This window comes from Miscanthus floridulus, chromosome 8 (genome assembly GCF_019320115.1).
Source record: "Miscanthus floridulus cultivar M001 chromosome 8, ASM1932011v1, whole genome shotgun sequence".
Taxonomy (NCBI): Eukaryota; Viridiplantae; Streptophyta; class Magnoliopsida; order Poales; family Poaceae; genus Miscanthus; species Miscanthus floridulus.
Genome location: NC_089587.1, coordinates 50,837,375 through 50,859,838, shown reverse-complemented (window position 1 = coordinate 50,859,838; position 22,464 = coordinate 50,837,375). Strand labels below are relative to the sequence as shown.

The following is a 22,464-nucleotide window of genomic DNA, read 5'->3' as shown; positions in this document are numbered from 1 at the left end:
CCAAAGAGTTCCTTGTTTTTCTGCTAACTCTGCTGAGGACCATATAAGTTCTTTGAAAACTTGCCTGGAAACCCTAGACTTTTAGAAGCAACCATGTACATAAGCTTAGTCAAGTTCTTGGATCACAATATGCAGATCAATTTTTTTGAACATTCTGCAAGTATCTGTGACCATCATTGGTGGATGTCTAGAGAACTATTCTAACATTTCAGCTGTCTGAAAAACTGCCTAGAGAATTATTCTAACATCCTATGCTGCTACCACCTTAGATGGGGATTCTTCCTGCCCAATCTGTGACTGGTTCACCCATTGTGCTTTGTCATGTCACTAGTCGCCTAGTTCTTTCATCATCAGGTTCAAAAGAGTTGCATGATTTTCTGCAGTAATTAATTCTACTGTGGAACCATATATTAATAAGTTCTTTCGAAACCTTCATGGTAACCATACATTATTCAGATCCATCTATATATATTCATTAATCCTAGTCAACCCCACCTCCCCCTAAAAAGTCCCTGAAGCCCTCTATCAAACTAAAATTCGCTCCATCCTTCACCTGTGCAGTTACTCCTTATGCGCATTTTGTGATAACAAGCAATTATGGCACCATCAAGTGTAAAAAGTTGCAGTGTGTCATAATGTCTATTAACAAATTGTAAGAGTTTGTTGTTGTGGTAACAGCTGTTGTGGTTGCTCTGAGCTGTCTTCTGTAACATGATGTTGAAATTTTGTAGCTCAGTAGAATGCCATGACTTTTTTTCTTGGACTCTCTTTTGGGTGTCTATAACTGATTGACGCAGTCATTGGGAAATATAAGATGTGCATCAGTTACAATAGAATCCTATGTGCTGCGTGTTTATTACTTGCATTTGACTGGTACAAATCTACTGCTGTTCTGCATGTATTGGTAAAAATCAAGGTGGTGTCTTGAGATTTCTTTTGAAGTGCTTTTCCCTATATGGCGTTATATCAAGGTGAATACGTGTTTATTACTTGCATTTGTGAATGATATAAATCTACTTGCATTTTCCTTCTCTAAAGAAATATTTTTAAAATGGCGTTATATTTGTTTTTTTCTTTATGTACCTGTGGTGAATCACGCATTAGTGCCTTCTGTTTGGGCATCGATTGCCATCATTGCAACTGTAATTAGGCTTTTGCAAATAGATGCACGTCCAATTAATATTTTCATCGGCTGGTGCAAAATAGAAATATTTTAATCGGCTGAAGCAAAGGCCTGTTACACCCGTTGCCACCAATGATCGCACACCGACTCATCTTGAATTTAAATTATTTTAAGTATCCATTTTCTTAATTAAATCAATAGCATTAGATAATGCATTACCTTGGGCGCTATCTTCTATCAGATGCACATAGCTTATGTTTTGGAAATGGTTAACACCACCTATTCCCAAAAGGACACGACTAACGCACGGCTGGCTGTCCGTTACTGTGTTAGGCCAGCCGCTCTGCACAGCCCGCGCGCTCCTCTTCTTACTCCTGCCCAAACACTTGCTTCTTTTTCCTCCCGCCATCCCACTGTCACGGTCCTACCGTCCTGCCACGAGCGAGTTAGGGTTTCGTCGGAGCTTCGTGGCCGTGCTCGTGGTGCCACCTTCTTCCCCTCCCTCCCTCCCTCCCTCCCGCCACTGCCATGGCCATGCTCGGTGGCCAGCACCATCGCGACACCCTCGCCCTGACCTGGCCCGATCGCCTACGCCGCATCCAGGGCACCTAATCACCCTCTAGCCATCCCTATCGCCTGGCCGGCCTTTCTTTCCCAAAACCTTCCATTTCTAAGCCCGCCGAAGTTGGGGAAGATGAGAGGGAGAGCTCGTTGGAACCCTAACTCGCAGATCTAGGAGGAGGAAGCCGCCTACCTCACCAGTGTCACCGCCGCCGGAGGAGAGGGAGGGAGGAGCAGCGTGCGCGTCAAGCGCGTTGGGAGGAGCTATGTCGGGCTTGTGGGGAGGAGCCGCCGCCGCCGGAGGGGAGAAAGATAGGAGGCGCGGCGTGTGGGGAGGGAGGAGCCGCGGTGCGTGAGTGTGTGAGTGAGTGTGCGTGCGGCTGGATAAAATACGACCGTGCGTATTAAAGTCATTACCTTCCAAAAAGAATAGAATCCAAAACATTAGCAACAACTTTGTTACACCGTTATATGGCATAAATATTACCTTGGCTTTCAATTTTGCATTTTCATGCTATATATAATTTATTATTCAAAGCAAAATCATTAAATACATGATCAATTCTTGTACCAATGGCAAAAAAAAAAAAAAAAAATTAAAACAAGATTGTCTGCACTAGTGTTGAATGGAATTAATTTCTGACATGGGCACTATCAAGTATCACCAAAATATTAGGATCTCGTGGCATCGGTGCCACTTCAAGCTAAATTCCAACCAAAATGCCTATTGGCATACACATGCAGATTTGTATGCAACTGTAATTGTTAGTGCTCAAAGGAGCAAAGTCCATGTATTATTTTGCAGCTCCCTTATCAAAGTTGTCAAGACAATGTAACATTACCTAAAATATAAAGGATCACTCATTCAATCCGTTTATCACGATTTCAAATATCATGGTGATTTACATCATATATAAATGGATCTCAAAAACACAAAATGTCATTTTTAAATAAAACTGACAATAGCAATAAAACTGACATTTGTCCAACAATATGGATGTATGATCTTCATACACAGATATGTGAAATCAATCATTTGGTCCAAACTCCAAACTATACCTCAGATTTATTGGAGGCAAAGTTCTTGGAATTAGTTTGAAACTCACTTCAATAAATAAGACTACAAATGCCTCGGTTACATTTAGAAATAACATTAGTCCAATATTGTACTACCACATGTAGTACACAATGGTATGTACCTCAGACATGATACTCTTGTACTATATAACTTAAATTTTAAATTGAATTTTAACAATCTTTATAGAATCATTTGAAATTTCATCAGATAAGGAATTTTGTTTAGTGGCTCATATCACTAACACATTATGGAGACTACACTCTCTCTAAGGGTATTCAAATGTTAATCTTGTATGCATCATTTTATCATGATTCTACGATCACCATTATCATGTTTCAAGATATCTTATGCATATGGTTTACATATCCAAACAAAGTATTAAATTGTAATGATCGGTACTCAACTTATTAGTATTGCAAATAAAAAAACTCGTGTAACATTTTTCCTTCTATATCATCTAGGATGCATTATACATACATCAATCGATTAAGAAATGTTACATACAAAATAAACTTTCATTTTCAGGTGAGCTAAGATTGAAAGAACAAAGTGGTGGAAACTGAAAGGGGAGACGTCAGAGGTATTCAGGGAAAGGGTTATCAAAGAGGGCTCTTGGAAGGAAGAAGATGACATAAACAACATGTGGGAGAAGATGGCAACCAATATTCGGAAGGTGGCCTCAGAAGTGTGTGGAGTAACCAAAGGAAGTGGAGGCGAGGCTAAAGATACTTGGTGGTGGAACGAGAAAGTCCAAAGGGCTATTAAGGAGAAGAAAGAATGCTATAGACGCTTGTACCATGATAGGAGTGTGGACAACATAGATAAGTACAAGGTGGCAAAGAAGACTGCAAAGCGAGCTATAAGTGTGGCAAAGGGTAGAGCGTACAAGGATCTTTAGCAACATTTGAGTACAAAGGAAGGAGAGAAGGACATTTATAGGATGGCTAGGGTTCGTGAGAGAAAGATAAGGGACTTCAACCAAGTTAAGTGCATTAAGGATGAAAGAGAGCATCTCGTGGTGAAGGAGGATGAGATCCGACATCAATGGCAAGAGTATTTTGACAAATTGTTCAATGGTGAGAATATGGACACAACCTTTCAGTTGGATGACTCTTTTGATGACATCAATAGGCGCTTTGTGTGGAGAATCCAAGAATCTGAGGTCAGAGAGGCGTTGAAAAGGATGAAAGGAGGTAAGGCAATGGGACCGGATGGTATCCCAATTGAGGTGTGGAGATGCCTCGGGTACATAGCTATAGTATGGCTAACCAAGCTATTCAACCATATTTTTCGATCGAACAAGATGCCTGATGAGTGGAGAAGTATATTAGTACCGATCTATAAGAATAAAGGGGATATTCAAAGTTGTACTAATTACCAGGGAATTAAGTTGATGAGCCATACTATAAAGCTATGGGAGAGAGTTATCGAGCATCGCTTGAGTAGTAACACGGGTCTCTATGAACCAATTTGGTTTCATGCCCAGAAGGTCAACCATGGAAGCCATTTTCTTAATAAGACAAGTTATGGAGCGGTATAGGGAGAAGAAGAATGACCTACACATGGTTTTTATTGACTTGGAGAAGGCTTATGATAAAATACCAAGGAATGTTATGTGGTGGGCTTTGGATAAATATAAAGTCCCAATGAAGCACGTCGGGCTCATTCAGGACATGTACAACAATGTTGTGACTAGAGTTCGAACAAGTGATGGAAACATGGATGACTTCCTGATTAGGATAGGACTACATCAAGGATCAGCTTTGAGCCCTTATTTGTTTGCCTTAGTGATGGATGAGGTCACAAGGGACATATAAGGGGACATCCCTTGTGTATGCTTTTCGCGAACGATGTAGTGCTAGTGATGAAAGTCGGACATCAACTTGTCACACCCAATTTTAAGGATAAAATTGAATGCATAAAACTCATGTATGCCTAGGGATCAGTCACACACATAAGTTGACAAATTACAAAAAGTATCACCAGGTGTATCTTACATCACGATTAATACCATCACATAGTCTTACACAACACAGCGAAAAATAAAAAAATAGCTCTCTCGTGGTAGCTCCAACACAGGGATGGTCAACTGGTTGACCACAAGCCTAAAAGTCCTCTGGAAACTCCTCATATCCGTTGACATCTGTTACCCATCCGGGATTTTTATCCAATATTAAAAGTAAACAAGCGTAAGTACTTCCCGTACTTAATAAGATAACATGGGGTTATGAAAGCTCAAAAAGGGTGACTCTGGTTTACTGCGGTTAGCACTTTTAGTAAGTCAAGATTTTATCATCAACTAATATCAAGTTATGCTTAAGCTCCAATTAAACCCACATGATCAGATTTCAGAAACAATTGAATCATATTATCTTCGTAGAACATCATAAACGAACAACAGTAAGTAACCATTTATTCTGTGAGTTTTTTGAGCCGCTTGTGACCATGAGCATGGCTGTTATAACAGTTTGTAACACTCTGCAAAGGTTGTGCACTTTCACCATGGGTCGTGATTCCCATATGCCCGGGTTAATTACTCCCATAACACTACCAAGGTGAGTGGGCGGGGTACACTATGAAGCCATTTCATATGTTTCTCTAACAAGTTAGGGCCGCTAGGTTTCCTCGGCAGGCAGATGTAGGAACCCCCTTTCCTATGGCACATCTCCATCGCGGCTATACACATAGGAATAGAGGCAACCCTATACCCAACGTGGCAAGCCCCTTTTGCGCCATGAAGGTAACCTCTAACAAGCTAGAAAAGGTCCTATTACTGAGCTAAAGTCAGAGCCACGTGACCCTCACAGTCGCACTGTCACTCCCAGCTTTTACCGATAGATAAGTCCTTATGGAGGGCCAAGAGCATCACGATCAAAAGTCATTTGCTCCTTCATCCTATAATTCAGTTGTTTAAACACAAATTTTCCCTTTTCATTCCATAGAACCATTAGTCATTATGTAGATCATGTATAGTTACATTGAGCACTAGCAAACTACCCATATGCATATAACCTGTAGGATACAAGGAAACATGATACTCAATCACTAGGATGTCCTTACGGGTATTAAAATTAGACACATGCAAATGAGAAATTAATAAATGGTGAATGGGACATCAAGGTAGATCCCATGCTATACTTGCCTTGCTCAACGAACTCGGGCTGCTCCTGCTGGTCGTCAAAGAACTCTTGGTCTCCAACATTCTCCTCACCGTCTGAACTCGACCAACAAAGCAACATACAAGCATTCCAAAGGCATTCATGCAAAGCAAACAATTATGGGATTAGAACAGTACACCAGGGCATAAAAACAAGATAAAAAGGTTCTTAAAAAGAATCTACGTCTCTCTACGATCACATAGACGCGAAGTTCACGAAAAACGGAGCTAAAACACGAAAGTTATGAATTAAACGGGGTTTTCTATAGTAATTTATTTAATTAAATCTAACCTCAGAATTTAAATGTTGCAAACATGTTTGACAGTGGTATTAACATGTAGAGAACTTAATTACGAACCTAACGCAATTTGAATGGGTCGATTCGGAGCTAAAACGACGATTTTATAAGCAAAACAATGCAGTGGCATTTATGTAAATAGAATGAACTATTTTTGAATTTAAATAATCGGAAAAACAGGATTTTCATCTGGCCGAGGACCGCGGGTGTAAAAAGAATAAAGCCGAGGGGCTCTTAAGCAATTCTGCCACGTGAAGAGGTACGAGATGTTTTGATCCGTTGGATCAAAGACGAATGGCTCTGATTAAAGATGAGAGGGAGAGAGAGAGAAGAGGCGTCGGTCGGGAACAGTGCTGGCATGGCGGCGCTGCCATGGCTGCGGCGAGAAAGCTCACCGACGCATGCGGATCAAGGTCTACGGGCCACGATTCGATGAACCAGTAGCACAGGAAGTAAGCGGGGATGAGGGAGAGTTGATCCCGGGGCCTAGCACGGCCGAGGGACACAGTCGGCGGGGTGGTCGCCATGGCCAGCGACGCAAAGGTCCCTGGCGCACACGAATTGGGCCCTAGAGGTCATTATTCACGAAGTTAAAGGCACGGGGAGAAGGAGGGGAACAAGGGAGTCTCACCGCCGATGAAAAATGAAGTCGGAGATGAACGGAGACGGCGTGCGGCAAGAAATGGCGGATGACACGGCGGTTTCCAAGCTCGGCTGATTCCGACACGTCTCTGTGCGGCAGTTGCGGCTTTGAGAGCTCTAGCGTGGGGGAACTGCAGCAGGGAGGGCGGCGACGGGGTCTAAGCTCCCCTTTATAGAGGCTAGGGCGTAGGGATGCTCCCACGACGCGAGGGGCGGGCGTGGTAGTGGTGGTTCCGCCTTGACCGCGCGCGACGCGGGAGGTGGGCGACAGCGCCGACAAGCGGGCCTAGGCGGTCAGCGGCAGAGAGAGTGAGGAGGGCAGCAACGGTTGCCCTGCTCGAGTTGGGCCGGCCCAAGAGGAAAAGAGAAGAACGGGGAGGAAGGGAGGCGAGCGGGCTAGCGGGAGAAGCTGGGCCAGCAGGCCGAAAATGAGGAAGGGAGGGGGAGGGAAAAGAATTTACTTTTCTTTTTCCAAATCAGTTTTCTAAATTCATTTTCAAATGATTTTTGAATCCTTTTGACTTTTGGATCAAAACCACTCAATACAATAAATGAAATGCTACAACATGAGTGCATCAACATGTATCTATCCTTATGATTGATTTTAATTTCATAAAAAAATATTATTTTCCTATATTTGAATGCACACATAATTGCATAAATAAATCAAATTTAACTATTTTAAAAGAATGCAAATTTTAGGGTGTTATAGACAGGATTGAATCAGAAACTAGAGTTATGGCGGGAGACTTTGGAGTCCAAAGGTTTTAGAATCAGTAGAACTAAAACTGAGTATATGAGATGTGACTTCGGCGCAACTACTCGGGAGGAGAAATATATTAGTTTGGAAGGTCAAGTAGTGTCTAGGAAGGATACCTTTCGATATTTAGGATCAATGCTACAGAGAGACAAGGATATTGATGAAGATGTTAGCCATAGAATCAAGGCAGGGTGGATAAAGTGTCGGCAAGCATCTGGTGTCCTATGTGACAAAAGGGTACCACAGAAGCTAAAAGACAAGTTTTATAGGACGACGATTAGACCTGCTATGTTGTATGGTGCAGAATGTTGGCCTACGAAAAGATGACATGTTCAACAATAAGTGTCGCGGAAATGCGTATCTTGCGTTGGATTTGCGGTCATACAAGAAGGGATCGAGTTGGAACGATGATATACGTGATAGATTAGGGGTAGTACCAATTGAAGAAAAGCTTGTCTAACACCGGTTGAGATGGTTTGGACATGTCCAACGAAGACCTCCAGAGGCACCGGTGCTTAGTGGAATCCTAAGCCAAGATAGTAACATGAAGAGAAGCAGAGGAAGACCGAAGTTGACTTGGGTAGAGGCAATAAAAGGAGACTTGAAAGGATGAAATATACCCAAAGACTTAGCCTTAGATATGAGTGCTTGGAAGACAGCTATTCACGTGCCTGAACCTTGATTGCTTTTGCTGGGTTTCAACTCTAGCCTACCCCAACTTGTTTGGGACTTAAAGGCTCTGTTGTTGTTGTTGAACACATCAACCCTTAACATGTTCACCCTGAGAAAATTATTTGATAATTTTATGGGCTACCAAATTCTAATAAATTCTAATATTATATTCTGTGCACATGCTCTTTCGTATCATTTCATTATGCAAAATATGCCATGATTTTATAGGACAACCCAGTGCTGGAGGCTCCCACATGAGTTGAATTTTGGGAAGGGAAAAACTAAGGAAGCCTTCCCCCGCAAAATCTATAAAGAGACTGCTTCAAACCCACAACTTGATGACTCAATGAGACAGCTCTCACCACTGCACCAGGTCTACCCTTCATGCCATGATTTTATGCACGAGAAAAGTACATATTCACCAGTCTTGCATTCAACAAACCAAACACACATCCCATGCGAAGTACACTAGTTAGCAAACACATCCTAAAACCTAGAATATCAATACCTAGCTAAAGCGAGCAATTAGTAGACAACAATATTAACTACAAAATTTAAAATGTGACCGAGTAAAATAACAACATAGCACTTAAGTCTCATGCAAATTGCATGTTCAGAATAATCGAACAACTCATGAGAAAGAACACGTAGAAATGGTGAAACAACCCCTGTATTATAATGATAAAAACTCCATTGTAGTGACATCATATTTGAAATTTGAAGGCAACCATGAGAATAAAGATCACAAAGTATAACTTATATTATTCAATGGGAGTAGTTATGATTACAAAGAAAAGGTCCAGCTACACTCAAGCCTGCTAAAGTTTACACATGAAACTGTAAAATGGCAGCTGAATGGGTTGGGACAAAATGACACCCCAAACCCCCAAGCACATTTATTGCAAAGGCTCAGTGTCGGCTGTAGTAGCAAAACCATCTGCGTAAATGGGGTGAAGATCATGACCAGCAACTGGATCAACATGAACCCACTTCCTGCCTAAGAGCTTGTTGCGCTCAAAGCGGACATGGCCTTCTTTCAGGCAGAAAAGTGTATGGTCCTTGCCCATGCCAACATAGTTTCCAGGATGGAAGCGGGTCCCTCTTTGGCGGACGATGATGTTTCCTGGTAGCACTTTCTGAGGAAAAAAACTGTCATCAGATGGGGAGCATAGCAGCAGTAAGTGTTCAATGTGTCCAACCCTTGATAACATAAGACAAAAACTTAGAAGATTAAGTGACAACGAATCGTTGATAAATATGCTGAATCATAGTACTGGAGCCAAGTATGCTACTATGTGTCAACTGCCAAAGTGCCAAAGGAAAACTTAAAGCAAAGCCTCTGACCAGATGATTAGTGCAATGCACTGGAACTGTCAAATTAACTATTTAGATGCTAATCATGTAGAGTTCTTCTCGCTATATGCTTAAAGATAATGCCTTTCTTTTAAAGAATCAGAATGGAGTATTTGAAAGTGGTACCTCGCCACCAAACTTCTTTACACCCAAATACTTTGGATTGGAATCACGACCATTTTTTGTTGACCCAGCAGTCTTTTTTGTGGCCCAGCGCCTAAATATCATGTTTAGTCCACCAGATAACTCTGGAAGCATGTATTCTTTAGGCAGATATAATTTAAGTGGATTAAATACTATGATAAGCTGCCAAAGTCATCACCTGTAGCACTGGTATAGACTGAAACCTTGGAGGTCAAATCTTTCACATTTATTCTCCTAAACACTGATGACAGTGCCATGCTGATTACCAGAAAAATTCCTGCCAATGGTGAACTTATATAAGCTTTCTTTTTCTTTTTCCTCGAATACGCAAGAGAGCTGCGCAACATTGCATAAAGAAGAAGAAACGAAAACACCGAAGTACAAACAAACACACACACACCCATGGGCCCGGCGTACCAAGCACGCAGCCCACAAACAGACACACAGACACATAAACACACTCAGCTCTATAACAAATTACAAACGCACCAGATAACAGGGACACACGACCACCACCAAGCGACCAAGCAAACTAAAAGATGGCTGCCTCAAGCTGGGCTAAACCCCTAGCACCAGCAAGGCTCCAAAGATCACTCTCCCTCAGGACAAATCTAAGAGTTTGCAGGACATTAGGAGAAGAACCGTCGAACACGAAGTCATTATGATGTTTCCACAACATCCAAGCTCCCAAGATCACTACAGAATTAAGCCCCTTCTTCAAACCACTCGGGATCAAACTATTGATCTTCAACCACTAGCCATGTTTCTTTTCAAACAGTTTCACAATTGGATTTTGCAGAAGGATTAACAAGTTAAGCATCAAAGAAGTGTTCTCACAAGAAATGAAAAGAAAAGCATTCTTAACAACATTAAAGGGCGTACCCAGTGCAGAGAGCTCCCACTCTGTGCGGGGTCTGGGGAAGGGTGTTAGTGGCCTTATCCTCGCCTGTGCAATGCGAGGAGACCGCGACTCAAACCGGGACCTTCCGGTCACAGGCGGTAAGATTCTACCGCTTGCACTAGGCCCGCCGTTCCATTCTTAACAACATTGTGCTATACAATATTATCACATCATCAACCAAGATAGGTGTTCTTTTTTTTTTAATGAATCAACCAAGATAGGTGCTCAAGCCAACAGCAGAACCAGGGGGTGGGGTGGGGGGAGCCCACATAGCCACGAGTCTGGAAGTAAACACAGAATAATGAACTAGATGCTTTTAACTTCACAGACCAACTAATTAACCTAGGTAACAATGGATGGGAAGATCTACTGGTGAGTGCCAGGGCTACTGCAGGCACCGCATCCAGCAACAAGCAGCAACGCTAGGCAAGGGCTACACGCAACAACTGACACTGGAGCCACGGTTGGGCTGGTGCAATGCACCACTGCACCGCATGACACCTGATCGATTGGCTACCCAGGCCGTATTTTCTCTGTTTTGATTTTAGTTTTATATGTATTATGTATCCTAAAATTGTATTTTTTTTTTATTATGTCATGAAATCTTAATAGCTAATAAACACCGAAGGAATGAAAGGTTAAACATATATACAGTTATTCTTATATTTACTGACGACCTATATTGTGAGATAACGATTATGTTTATCCAGCCCCCTCATGATAATTTCCTGGTTCTGCCACTGGTACAAGCATCTGCTCTACTGAAGAGATATTACTATTTGACTAGAAGATAAGCTGAATGGTTTAACTATAATGATCTTTAAGGAAAACACAGGGTTTGAATGCTTTAATTATACGTGCATGTCTATCTAATACAAGTAGAAGTGTAAGTGCAAGAAAAACAGTGACCAAGTCAAGTGTTACTAGTAAAGAAGATGAAGTGCCTCCTTATAAGCTCATCATTCTACTCATGTATCCTTTTTCTCCATTTATGAACTATAAATATTCTTGCAGCATAGATCAAAGTATTAAACCAGACATGCTCTAAATGCAGAACAAAACTGTTGTGCCATAAAATTGGTGCTTCAATAGTAGCTACAAGCTACAAAGATGATTCACCTCAGCACTTACTTTCTTCCCTTTTTTCCACACTGAGCAGAAATCTATAACATAACAAAGTTTTACCTAGGACCCAGGAGAATCGGTATAGATATTTATGCAGAGAGCATAGCATCCAAATTCCAAACCTTTGCCAGTGAGACTGGGACAGTTGAGAACTTGAGACAGTCAACATGACAGTATGGCTATAACACAACTTTTACCACCTTAATAAGTTCCACTTCCACTATTTATCGATTATCCCTACTCCCTAGAGTGCAAAAATATAGAACAGAACTTTTACGTGTGCACCAATTGTGAAGACCTTAAAATTCCAGAGTCACACCAGATAAAAAAGGCCCCTAGATAAAAGTAACTGAACTAAATATCATTGAATTCAGGATTCTGTTTTAGATGGTTTCTGTAATCCCATTATAGAGCAGGCAAATGCAACATGACAAATTCAATGTGGGTTGCAGAAAAAGGTTAACTAAATCTAAGATATGGTTGGAGAGAAAATTTTCTATTTAATTCCTATATCTCCATATTTAGAACAAAGCCTTTTGGTGCTGCTTTATAGAAAGCAAAATAGAGTATGGTGTGTTTAAAGTTTAACCCCAATCCAAGTTACTTGCTAAGACGGGTTTTTTTTTTTTTTCACAAATCAGGGAAGGGAATAGACAGACCAATGGTATTTTAGCATAGCACAAACAGTCTCAGACTTTGTATTCCTGAATCGAAACAGACGAGGGTTTACTTTCTGTTGTTTCAGACAAGAAAAACAAATAGCGAGAAAGTCATTTGCCTTCTTAAACATCTTTTTTTTTTTTTACTGGAGGCAGCAGTAGTAATAATGTTATAGTAGACTAGCCAGAAGAGCTAGAACCACTCAGAAATAAAGTACTTGTACAAACAGATTACTAGCTACATGTACTGTGTGAAAATTTCCAAATCCTGGATAAACCACAGAAAATGGACACACGAAAAGTTCATCAATCAAGATAATAAATAGCACTACAGAGGACCGTTTCTCAGTGAAGAAATTCATTATCTAGTATTCTAGTTGGCGACACAATCACACAAATCCATTCTCATAGAGAAAAAAAAAGCTATTGTGCTTTTATCGTGGCCAAAATATGCCAGCAGCAAATGCGCACAGCTTGGCCATCCAAAACCTAAACCCGTCACAATTTCTGGAAAATAGAAGTGCACACTTCATCTTTGGTTACCACCAGCAAGTGCTATTGGCTGATGCATCACGGGCTGGAAGCAAATTCTCAGCTAGCTAAACGAAGAGAAATAAAGGCTTCGATTTCTCACAGCCACGACAAGGTGAAGGTGCCCCGGGACAGAAGAACTCTTGAAGAATCCATGTGATTAACTTACCAATAGGTCAAGAAGAAGAAACCAATCCTCCACGCCCCGACGGATCTCCACTCCACTAGACAGGGGAAGGGAGGAGCGGCGCTGCAGTCTGACTGCCTGAGCTGCAGCGTGTGGCGGCGAATCTGGCGAAGGCAAGGACGGAGAGGGAGGAACCGAGGAAGGCCCCGGCGGCGGCGGAAGGAAGAAATGGCCGGCGCGGCGAGTGGGAGGGAGGCTGGTCCCTCATTTTGATGATTGGGCTAGATTGCAGCCCATCTTGCGGCTTTATGCAAAAGAGGCTAGAAGGCCCAGCCCAACCCGCTAAACACAAACAGGCGCACGCACGCAGCACGCTCCTCCTCGCCGCCTCGTCGGTGTTCCGCGACGGCGCCCTGCGGCAATTCGACTCGGCAGGCAGCCGCCGAGCCGGCAGACCACCAGAGACCAGACCGGCAGACCCCATCCGCAACCGCGAGCCAGCAGGCGCGCCTGACTCCTGCGGTCGCTGGTCCTGCCTCCTCTTCTTCCGGAGTTCCGGCGGCTGGCGCGGCGGCGCGGAGGCGGCCCCAGGGGCACGGCATCGTCCGGAGCATCCAGGCCCTGGGCCAATCCGGCACGAGCGCACGGCGCACGGCTGTTCCCTTCTCCGGTTGGCCCCTCTGCACTGCGCTAGTGCAGTAGTGCTTTGCTTAGCACAGGTAAGCTGTAGGCACATTGAAGTATTATTAATTGATTCATCCCTTTCTGATTGCCGATTATTAGTTCTTGGAAATTAAGTCGAGTTGCATCGCATTCCGTACGAGGCTAGGATAGAATGGAATAATATCTCACTCATCAGGGAAGATGTATCGAAGATGAATCCGGGAACTAAAGAGAGGCCTGCTGAGCCAAAAAAAAAAAGAGTCCGTGGATTTAATTTAATGCTAGTAAGATTTGCAGAATATAACTTTTCTATGATCATAAAAGCATGTTCTGAAACGTTTGTTGCATAATATTTTCATTCACCAAACTAGAAGATCAAATGATCAATAATTTGTCTCAATGCTAGTTATATACATCTCTTTGCATCTGTATCACCAAATTTACCATGAATTTCCTAATGGAGAAATGGTGCTCTATCTGTCACTATTCATTACCTTAACAAAATTCTCGTGTGGCTGATCCTTAACGACTTCTGCAGATGAATTAGCCAGGACCAGGATTCGGAAACCCCAAACAGTGCATGTAGAAAATAGCCGGTTCTGCAAATTAGCAAAGTACTTAATTTCCTCAGTTACAAGAGAAGGCTCTAGGTGGTTTTAACTGATTTAGCTGGTTTAGTGTAACATTATCATATGGACATATAGAAATCCACAAGAAATTCTGTCTCTTTTCCAATCATCTCTTGGGTTTAACCATTATGTGCAATCAGCATTGAAATCAAATAATACATTTGCCTGTTCGGTAATGGGGACCATCTGAAAATTTTGATATGTTTTGTCTATTTCTTTTCCGATGCAGGCATATTTCTTTTATCAATGAAGGTTAATGGGTCGTTGGAAGAGCAGAAAGATTTATATCTCCAATGATCCTGTCGCGGTGGCCCAAATGCACTGCTGAATGGTTCAGGCACAGGAAGGTTTTCCTCTGGGAAGTTCCTTCTTGCCCCTACTCCGTACTCGCTGCTTCAGTTCAGCGTGATGACTCAAGCGGTGATGAAAGGCTGAATTGTGCTCCTGATAATGAGCCTATCCGGAAACGGCAACGGTCTTTGAGCTCTGACAGCGTTGTGCAGGCACTCCGCTGCCTAAGGAGGAAGCCTGCAGTTGCATTTGCCTACTTTAAAGATATACATAGCCTTGGTTTTCACCATGACTTCTCAACCTACTCAGAGATCATACAAATTTTATCCCATTCATTCCAGGGGAAGATGCTGGTATCCTTGTTTTGTGAGATTCTCTCAGGAACTGGTAATGGTGGCCCAGAAATCTTAACACTTATTGATCACTTGAGCAAAACATGTGCCACTTCTCACGTACTGTCATATGCAGTCAATTGCTTAATCAAGGCATACACCACCAGCCACGATGCTCAAGAAACAGTAGAGATGTTTTGTCACCTTTGCAGGCTTGGATTTGTTCCTACACTTTGGGCTTGCAATTTCCTGCTCAAATTTGTATCTGAGAGTGGTGATTCGGATATGGTTGTCAGAGCTTATGATCGAATGAAGGGCTTTCAGTTGACGCTGGATGCTCAGTCATTGAACATAGTCACTAGGTCGTTTTTTGAAGCAAATAAGGTAGACGAAGCATTCCAAGTGTGGGTTAGGATGATTGAAATGGGAGTGAAACCAGATGTACATGGATACTCATCATTTATAATTGGCCTTTGTGATTGTGGAAAGTATGATCTAGCTTATAACATGGTAAGCAGATATGCTGTTCTTCATGAGATCACCCAGGAAAGGGTTGCAATTGAGTCCATCGCTTATAATATGGTAATTGATGGACTATGCAAAGAAATGAAACTGGAGGAGGCTGAAAAAGTCTTGGAGATCAAGACCAGACATGGATCTGCCCCTGATCTATATGGTTATAGCTATCTCATTCGTAGTTATTGCAAAATGGGTAACCTAGGAAAGGCATGGCATCATATTGAAGCCATGGTATCCCATGGCATCGAGATAAATTGTTACATTGTTGGTTACCTTCTACAGTGCCTCAAGAAGCTAGGCATGGTATCTGAAGTTATTGTTCACTTCCAGAAATTTAGAGATTTAGGACTCCATCTTGATGGTGTGCTTTATAACATTACTATGGATGCTTATTGCAAGCTTGGGAACATGAATGAGGCAGTGAAGCTACTGAATGAAATGATGGCTGGAGGTTTGGTCCCAGACAAAATCCACTATACATGCTTGATCAATGGTTACTGTCTGAAAGGAGAAACAGAAAATGCCTGGCAAGTATTTGAGCAGATGCTGAAGGAAAATATAAAGCCAGATGTAGTTACATATAACATATTGGCCAGTGGATATAACAGGAATGGTGCTGTTATTAAGGTATATGACCTTCTCGAGCACATGATGGATCAAGGGTTGGAGCCTAATTCACTCACTTATGGTGTAGCTATTGCTAGTTTTTGTAGAGGAGGCAACTTGAGCGAAGCAGAGGTATTATTTAGTATAGTAGAAGAAAAAGGGATAGATAATATTGAAGTGCTGTACAGTTCTATGGTTTGTGGTTATTTGCACTCGGGCTGGACTGACCATGCTTACACACTTTTTTTTAGAGTTGCTAAACAAGGAAATATGGTGGATCATTTGTCATGTTCAAAATTGATAAACAGCCTCTGTTTAGATGAAAAGGTTGAGGAGGCTTCAACTGTGTGTAGTATGATGCTGGAAAAGAATGTTGTTCCTGATGTAATTTCATATAGCAAACTTATATCAGCTTATTGTCAGACAAGAGATATGCACAATGCTCACTTATGGTTCCTTGATATGGTTGAAAGAGGACTTTCTGATGTCATTGTATACACTGTACTGATGAATGGTTATTGCAAGGTTGGTCGGTTGCAAGAAGCATGTGACTTATTTGTTCAAATGATAAATTCAGGAATCAAACCTGATGTAGTTGCATACACAGTGCTATTGGATGGCCACATAAAGGAGACCCTACACCAAGGGTGGCAGGGTACCGCTAATGAATGGAGGAGCTTTCGTCTTAGAACAAAGCATAAGACGTTGCTGAGCTCTATGAAAGACATGGAGATTGAACCTGATGTAACCTGTTACACAGTATTGATTGATGGACAGTGCAAAACAGAATATCTAGATGAAGCACGGGGATTGTTTGATGAGATGTTAGCGAAAGGACTTACCCCTGATGTTTACGCATACACAGCTCTCATAAATGGATACTGTAGCCAGGGAGAAATAGCTAAGGCTGAAGATCTTTTACAAGAAATGACAGATAAGGGGATGAAGCCAGATGTACTGACCTTTTCAGTATTACATCAGAGAACCTTGAGACATCGAAAGGCTCATTCATATTTATGATGTCCAATGGTTGTGTGTTGATGAATGTCATTTGAGTGAAGGAGCGTCATGCCAACAAAAAGGTAATAATTTCTTGTAGTTGTATTTACCCTTGTCAATCATGATTCATGAATTTACTAAAAAATTAGTATATATAATTATGTTTATTTAACCACCTGCAGACAGTTGTGTTCTTAGGATCCTACCAGATTCGGTTACTGGTGCTAGTGATCGGTGGGCCTATGTCAGGAATGCGGGCACCTGGAGCATGGAAAGATTGCCCTCTCAGGGTCAAGGAGAAGAATAAAATGCACGTACTTTCAGCGTTGGGATCAACGACAACCAATGGAGCTGTGCAAACACCATCCTGGCAAAGTTGGCGGTGGCACTGGCACCTGCACCATTTATGAGGGTTTACTGGTTCATTTTGTGGCTGCAACTAGTGTGTTCTCAGACAACCAAGAGCAAGAAAACAGGTAAGCTCTTGGGTGTCCTGGGCCTTGGGGAGCTCTCGATGCTCCTGATTCCATGCTGTGCCACATCCATTGGGCTGTAATGAGGTGATTCCAATTGTTTGAGCCATGCATATGGGAGGTGTGTGTCAAAGTGTTAGTATTCAGGGTCTTGTATTTGATATCATTGACTCATTTTACCTTCTTGTTCAACAGAGAGCAAGCTGATTGCTGTTGGGGGTTGTCTCACTGCCTGAAGACAACCTCTCTTGCAGAAACACTGATGTGTGCTGGTGTAGGTGATTTGATTTGCACAAAGCCACAGACTCTTATCCCTTTGGTTCCATCAGCAGGTAACAGACTTAAGCTTTCTGGGCAATGAAGGATCCAGTCTTTTGCTCATTCAGAGATATATCTCCAAAGTTAAGAGCCATGGGTTTGCCGTTGTATGTTGAAACAAACCAATTCATTGGTCCTACTCACAACTCATCACAACTGTCTTTTTGTTTATCATAAGGATTATCCAATGGGATCGTTCATAACTGGAATTGGTTTGACATGTCATGTCTAGGCCTGGTAATGGGCTAACTAAGCCCAAGGCCGAGGGTTGTAAGGGCCCCCAACTCATGGCTCTTATATACAGGCTGTGTATGTTTTTTTTTTCTCTAACAACACTGGAGAACTGCATGTCATTTCATTAAGAAGAAAAAATAATACATAGGAGGGTCAAGAGCCCATTCCTAGTACAAGGGAGAGAGACTCCAGGACACCACACCCACCCACAGCACAAGGGAACACACAGAGGCTCATGGCTAAGTGATTAGCGACTGAAGGAGCAGCTATTGAAGAACAGAGGCTCCAAGCCATACACCATAAAGAACCTTCAATTGCCACTGCATGTAAAACCTCTTGGACATTAGGAGAAGTGCCTTCAAACACACATACATTGCGATGCTTCCAGATTTCCCAAGCGACCAGGATAATCAAAGAATTCAGCCCCTTTCTCATCTTTTTATCAGACCCCTTTGATTGCTTGTCACCACCAGTTAGAGAAACGGGTCACTCTTGGCTGAGGAGCAATAGCTAGAGGTCCCAATCTGTTTAGAATCATTGTCCATACCTGTCGCGCAAACACACAACCTACAAGGGTGTGTTGAATAGTTTCTTCTGCCTGGTCGCAAAGAGGGCATGAAGCAGGATGAGGCAAACCCCTTTTGGCTAACCTGTAAGCTGTCCAGCACCGGTTCTTGACTGCCAGCCATATGAAGAATTTGTATCTAAGAGGTGCCCACCTTTTCCAAATACGCCTCCAAGGAGCAAATTTAATTGTGCCCGTGAAAAAGAAGGTATAGGCAGACTTGCTGGTGTAGGAACTTGATTCGGTTAAGCGCCACTGATGTTGACCAGGAGTGTCATGCTGCAGCGCCAAGTCATCCACCAGTTCCCACAACTGTAAATATTCAATAAGCACTTGTACTGTCAGAGCACCCCTTATATCAGCCACCCAACTTCTGTTTGTTAGAGCTTGTGCCACAGTTCTTTGATTCAAGGTTCTCTTTGGTATGAGCTTGATCAGATTAGGAGCCCATTCAGCGGCTGTCTTGCCTTGCAACCAATGGTCAGACCAGAATTTAATTGTTTCACCATTACCAACAATGGAGTCAACCGCGATATCAAACAGAGCTTTAGCATTATGAGGCACTTGAGTAGGCAGGCCAGCCCAAGGACAAGAGGCATCAGTCTTTTCGAACCAAAGCCATCGAATGCACAAGGCCCAACCTAACTGCTTGAAATTGTGTATACCAATGCCACCAAACTGAATTGGTTGCTGAACGTTCTCCCTGGAGACAAGACAGCTGCCACCATTTGGCATTCTCTCGGCCTTTCCATAAGAAGAAACATCTTCTTTTCTTGTCAATAGCCTATGTAACCCATTTGGGAAGATCCAAAGCAATCATAAGGTAGATAGGAATGGAGGTTAAAACCACTCGAACCATGATGAGGGCATGAGGCGACCAGCCCGATTCATGAGTGAAACTTTCCATCCCGGTAGATGGTCTGCCACTTTGTCAACTAGCAGTAACAGATCTGCTTTTGTAGGCTTACGTATGGAGAGGGGGAGGCCCACATAAGTGCATGGACAATCCTTGATCACACAGGGCAACAGATCTGAAATGGTGTTCAACTCCTCAGCCCCACATTGAATTGGAGTTACAGAACTCTTGGCCATATTGGTCTGAAGTCCAGTGGCATGACCAAAAATATCGAGGAGTTGATTGACCACTGAGAGATCCATCCTTGTAGGCGAAGGAACAACACCGCGTCGTCAGCATAAAAGGAGAGTCGGTGTTTTGCTAGCTGGGCAGCAATGGGCTGTAGGAAACTCTCTAGTTGCATGATTTACTTTTGAGTTCAGAGCTTCCATCACCAAGATTAAAAAGCATAGGGGAAAGAAGATCCCCTTGACGAAGCCCACAATGATGAAAACTACTTTCTCCTGGGTTGCCATTGAGCAGAATCTGAGTAGAAGTGGACAGCAGCAGGCTAATAAGATTGCACCACATACGACCAAAACCGATATGTTGCAAAATCTCAAGTAAGAAGGACCAGGAAACAGAGTCAAAAGCCTTTGAAATATATAACTTTAGAAGAATATGGGGTTCTTTCCTGCTATGTAAAGCCTTGGCCAGCTGCTGCTCAAAAGAAAATTGTCTAGTATGCTCCTTTCTTTCACAAAAGCACTTTGATTAATGGACGCCAAGTTTGGTAAGTGAGGGGTCAACCCATTTGCCAAAAGTTTAGCTACAAGCTTTGCAAAGCTATGAATGAGACTTATTGGCCTGTAATCCTTGACATGGACAGCATCAACCTTCTTAGGAAGCAAGGTAATGAAGAAAGCTGCAAAAAAAACTGCTTCCTAAGATAACATAACAGTAAGCCCGATGAGGAAAATCTATTTGCTTGATTCTAACACTGATCCTGACGATGACCACAGTCAAAGTAAAGCAAAGACCCTACAGCAAAACAGGAAGCCCCAAAGGAACAGTACTGTACAGAAGAGCGGAGCTATGATGAATGACAATTGAGTAACATCTGTCTTGGAGGAGTTCTGCAATGAATACTTCAAATCTCCAAAAGATGCAGGATTTTCTCAGCAGAAAGAAGGCAACACTCAGCAGAAAGAAGGCAACACTCATTACAAGGTTTCTCAACCTAAGTACTCTGGACATTTCCAGCAACAAATGTCTTCAAGTGGAGCAGAACTAGATGATGGTCCTCCTGCTATGCCTTATTTGTTCCACCCTGACCCAAGGACGGGTAATTTATTCCAGAACAGGCTACAACATTTCATTCCCATTGGGGCAGGAAGTACCAGAGAAAATGGCAAAACAGAGCAGAAAGTCTCAACAGCTGTAGGTACACATCATGGTCATTACTTTTTAGTTTTTAATCATTCGAGTAATGCCATTTGCTAATTGGTTCTAACTTCTTCTGTTATCTTAATGCAGGAGGCAATTCAACTCGAGTGCAGCTGCTAACGATGACTGGGTGACTCCTGGGAGGATCTCAGTTCCATCTGATGCTAGCAAAAGAAGGGTGCATGCCAGTGGAACCCATTCTGGTTCTGGCCATTGGTTTACTGATGACAGTGGGAGAAAGTTAAGGCTATACTTCAGAGTTTTGGTTCACTTGTTTAAAAACTTTTAGACAATAGAAATTGTTTGGCCAATTTGTGCTTCCTCAGTATGGATGCATACTAGCTTGCATTTCAATGTTTTTCAAGATTATTCTTTTATCCTCTTCTTGAAGAAAACATATTCAATCATAATTTCGCTTTGTTGAATTTTTGCTACAGGTTTGTGTCTCAAAAAATGGGCATGAGTTGCCGCGATGCCTATCAACAATATAAAAAAGGTAATGTGATGCTTGTCTTTTCCTGTGATTTGTGCTTTTATTCATGTTGGTACTAGATAATGCACTTACTGAAATTTAAATATCCCCTGCTTACAAATATGTATATGTTCCTGCAATGATGTGTTTGATTAGGGATTTGAATTATTAAGAATTCACTTGGCATGATGGTATCCATCATTTGTAGCTGGCATTGCTATTTCTCTATGAGCATTACCTCAACCAAACTTTCTTAGGATCTTTTAAAAATTGATGACAGAACTGATGGTCTTTGAGAGTATAAAATTTAATGTGCTGGGGAAATGAAAAAATGTGTTTCTTTAACTGCATGCTGGTAACACCATCTCAATGTGCCTTACAGGAAAGTGGCAGGGGATTCAACAGGTACAAGAAGAAAGGTTCATCTGGAACCAAATGAGGTGCTGCTAAATTGAAAACCGAAACTGCGGCCAAACGAGGCATGAGTAGAGCAGAAAGGAAGCGGTGACTGCCTGTCCAGCTTCACACTAGGCAGGATTTTGTAGTTAGCTTTTCACCTCGTATGCTTCAGTTCACATCCGATTTGTCGATAGAACCATATGAATATATAATGAGCCTCAGTTGCTCTCGGTTTTCTTTTTATATCAGGAGGCACACCCATACATCAGTACATGGTTCTGTCGTGCGTTTGTAAATATTGTTTCGCTCGTACTGTATTCTGTTTTTTTGGTGCCAAGGATCCATATGCAAAAGGCTGGTACACACCACTGGATGTACAAACTATCATTGCACGCTCGTAGCATTCGTCAGGTAATAATTCTATGGTGTGTCTGTAATGGAACGTTCGAAAATCTGTTTTTTCTTAAAAAAAGGATCATGATGTTTTACCATTGACAATCATGATGCGCATGGCTACCAGCTGACATGCTCTAATGTTATGCGTGATTAAT

General features: G+C 42.2%; 2 protein-coding genes across 9 annotated transcripts; one reads left to right on the top strand and one right to left on the bottom strand.

Annotated features, from left to right (window-relative positions):
• Nucleotides 1-9,028: 9,028 nt before the first annotated feature.
• Nucleotides 9,029-13,391, bottom strand: LOC136471973 (uncharacterized). Its single transcript, XM_066469721.1, has 4 exons — nucleotides 13,175-13,391; nucleotides 9,968-10,066; nucleotides 9,772-9,893; nucleotides 9,029-9,428 (listed from the first exon to the last, which is right to left on the bottom strand). The coding sequence occupies exons 2-4, from the start codon at nucleotides 10,044-10,046 to the stop codon at nucleotides 9,189-9,191; spliced, it is 441 nt and encodes a 146-aa protein (XP_066325818.1). The 5' UTR covers nucleotides 10,047-10,066; nucleotides 13,175-13,391; the 3' UTR covers nucleotides 9,029-9,188.
• A 109-nt stretch (nucleotides 13,392-13,500) lies between these two features.
• On the top strand, nucleotides 13,501-22,184 carry LOC136476362 (pentatricopeptide repeat-containing protein At2g26790, mitochondrial-like). 8 transcript variants are annotated; one of them, XM_066474174.1, is made up of 7 exons: nucleotides 13,501-13,851; nucleotides 14,654-17,254; nucleotides 17,354-17,765; nucleotides 17,840-17,976; nucleotides 19,724-20,508; nucleotides 20,619-21,040; nucleotides 21,133-21,282. In XM_066474174.1, the coding sequence occupies exon 2, from the start codon at nucleotides 14,718-14,720 to the stop codon at nucleotides 17,190-17,192; it is 2,475 nt and encodes an 824-aa protein (XP_066330271.1). In that variant the 5' UTR covers nucleotides 13,501-13,851; nucleotides 14,654-14,717; the 3' UTR covers nucleotides 17,193-17,254; nucleotides 17,354-17,765; nucleotides 17,840-17,976; nucleotides 19,724-20,508; nucleotides 20,619-21,040; nucleotides 21,133-21,282. The 8 variants fall into 8 exon arrangements, with proteins under 8 accessions (XP_066330271.1, XP_066330273.1, XP_066330269.1 ...); XM_066474176.1 differs by lacking the exons at nucleotides 19,724-20,508; nucleotides 20,619-21,040; nucleotides 21,133-21,282 and adding exons at nucleotides 21,480-21,538; nucleotides 21,897-22,184; XM_066474172.1 differs by having other exon boundaries at nucleotides 17,370-17,765; nucleotides 19,724-21,040.
• Nucleotides 22,185-22,464: the final 280 nt, after the last annotated feature.